The 1371-nt window shown below is 42.7% G+C and overlaps 1 protein-coding gene across 1 annotated transcript in view; it reads right to left on the bottom strand.

The window, feature by feature from the left end:
• LOC101847364 (serine-rich adhesin for platelets-like) overlaps positions 1 to 485 on the bottom strand; it is an 18857-nt gene extending 18372 nt beyond the window's left edge. The window contains exon 1 of the mRNA XM_035971855.1: positions 474 to 485. Within this exon, the coding sequence (XP_035827748.1) occupies positions 474 to 485 (12 nt within the window). The remainder of the gene's footprint in view (positions 1 to 473) is intronic.
• Between the last annotated feature and the right edge of the window lie 886 nt (positions 486 to 1371).

Raw genomic sequence — 1371 nt, 5'->3', positions numbered from 1 at the left:
CACACACACACACACACACACACACACACACACACACACACAACACACACACACACACGACACACACATATACACACACACACAGACACGCACATACACACACATACACACGCTTACATACACAAAAGCATGAACACACACACACACACACACACCTACACACACACACACACCCTTACATACACAAAATCATGAACACACCCTCACACACATACACACTCACACACACACACACACACGTATACACACACACACACTTGCACACACACAGGCAGACACACACACACACACTCACACACACACACACACACGTATACACACACACACACTTGCACACACACACTTGCACACACACACACATACACACACACACAAGTACACTGAGATACATTGGTAACATTCAGACGACCTCCTTTAATTTTTTAAACACCACCCCGCCCCACGAGTCGAGTGTTTTCATGGAGACTTTCTACCTTGTGAGGCATCGTGGTGAAATCAGGCGCTCGCCAAAATAGTGAAATCAAAGATATTGGCAATTTTCTGACGGTTGGGAAATTTTTTCCAAATTTTCTTTCTTTTTAAATTGCTCAACACCTTTTATATCCATTTAAAAACAAATTTATGTGTTGATTTTACTGAAAAACATTGATTAAAAGCACAGAAAATGTCAATTTTCAGATTCCCAATTACAAAACTTTGGAGGCCATTTTCTCACTTCATCATCCGGTGCCTTGCCGACTGGCGTGGGCGATCATGGACCTCCACTTCACTCTGTCTTGTGTTGCAGCAATGGTGTCTGTTATTCTTGCTGCTCCTAGCCATGTTGTCATCTTGTCCAGTATCTTTTCCCTCTGTCTGCCTCTGCCTCTTCTGATTTTCTCACTTATTTCACCTATGAAACCAAGCGACCCTGACTTTCTTCAACCGCAAATATTTCGTCTTCTATTCAACACAAAAATATGTAGATGGATATTTTTCACCTAGAACAAGGCAAATGAACACGCTTTAAGATGATACCAATAACTCCATATATAAAAAAATTGACGAGCGCCCGTTTCCACCACGCCGCAACACATTTAATATTCAACGGGAATCGGAGCTGAGAGCCGTGGTTCGAATCCCCAACGGGGCCTTCTACCTTGTGAGGCATCGTGGTGAAATCAGGCGCTCGCCAAAATAGTGATTATAAGGCTGTCCGCCCATTTGATGATAACTTCGGAGTTCCTATCTCTTTAATTGCCTTACCTCTATAAGCCTATACAATGATCAATAACCAATCAACCTGCATTTCCTTCATGGGTGGTTGGTGGGTGGTCTGGTGTTCTTTGCTCCTTCTCTCCCATTAAATCTCTATCTTCCATATCTTTTTTT

This window comes from Aplysia californica, unplaced genomic scaffold (assembly GCF_000002075.1).
Source record: "Aplysia californica isolate F4 #8 unplaced genomic scaffold, AplCal3.0 scaffold00522, whole genome shotgun sequence".
Taxonomy (NCBI): Eukaryota; Metazoa; Mollusca; class Gastropoda; order Aplysiida; family Aplysiidae; genus Aplysia; species Aplysia californica.
The sequence above is the reverse complement of the archived record's forward strand: the minus strand, read 5'-3'. Positions and strand labels throughout refer to the sequence as shown.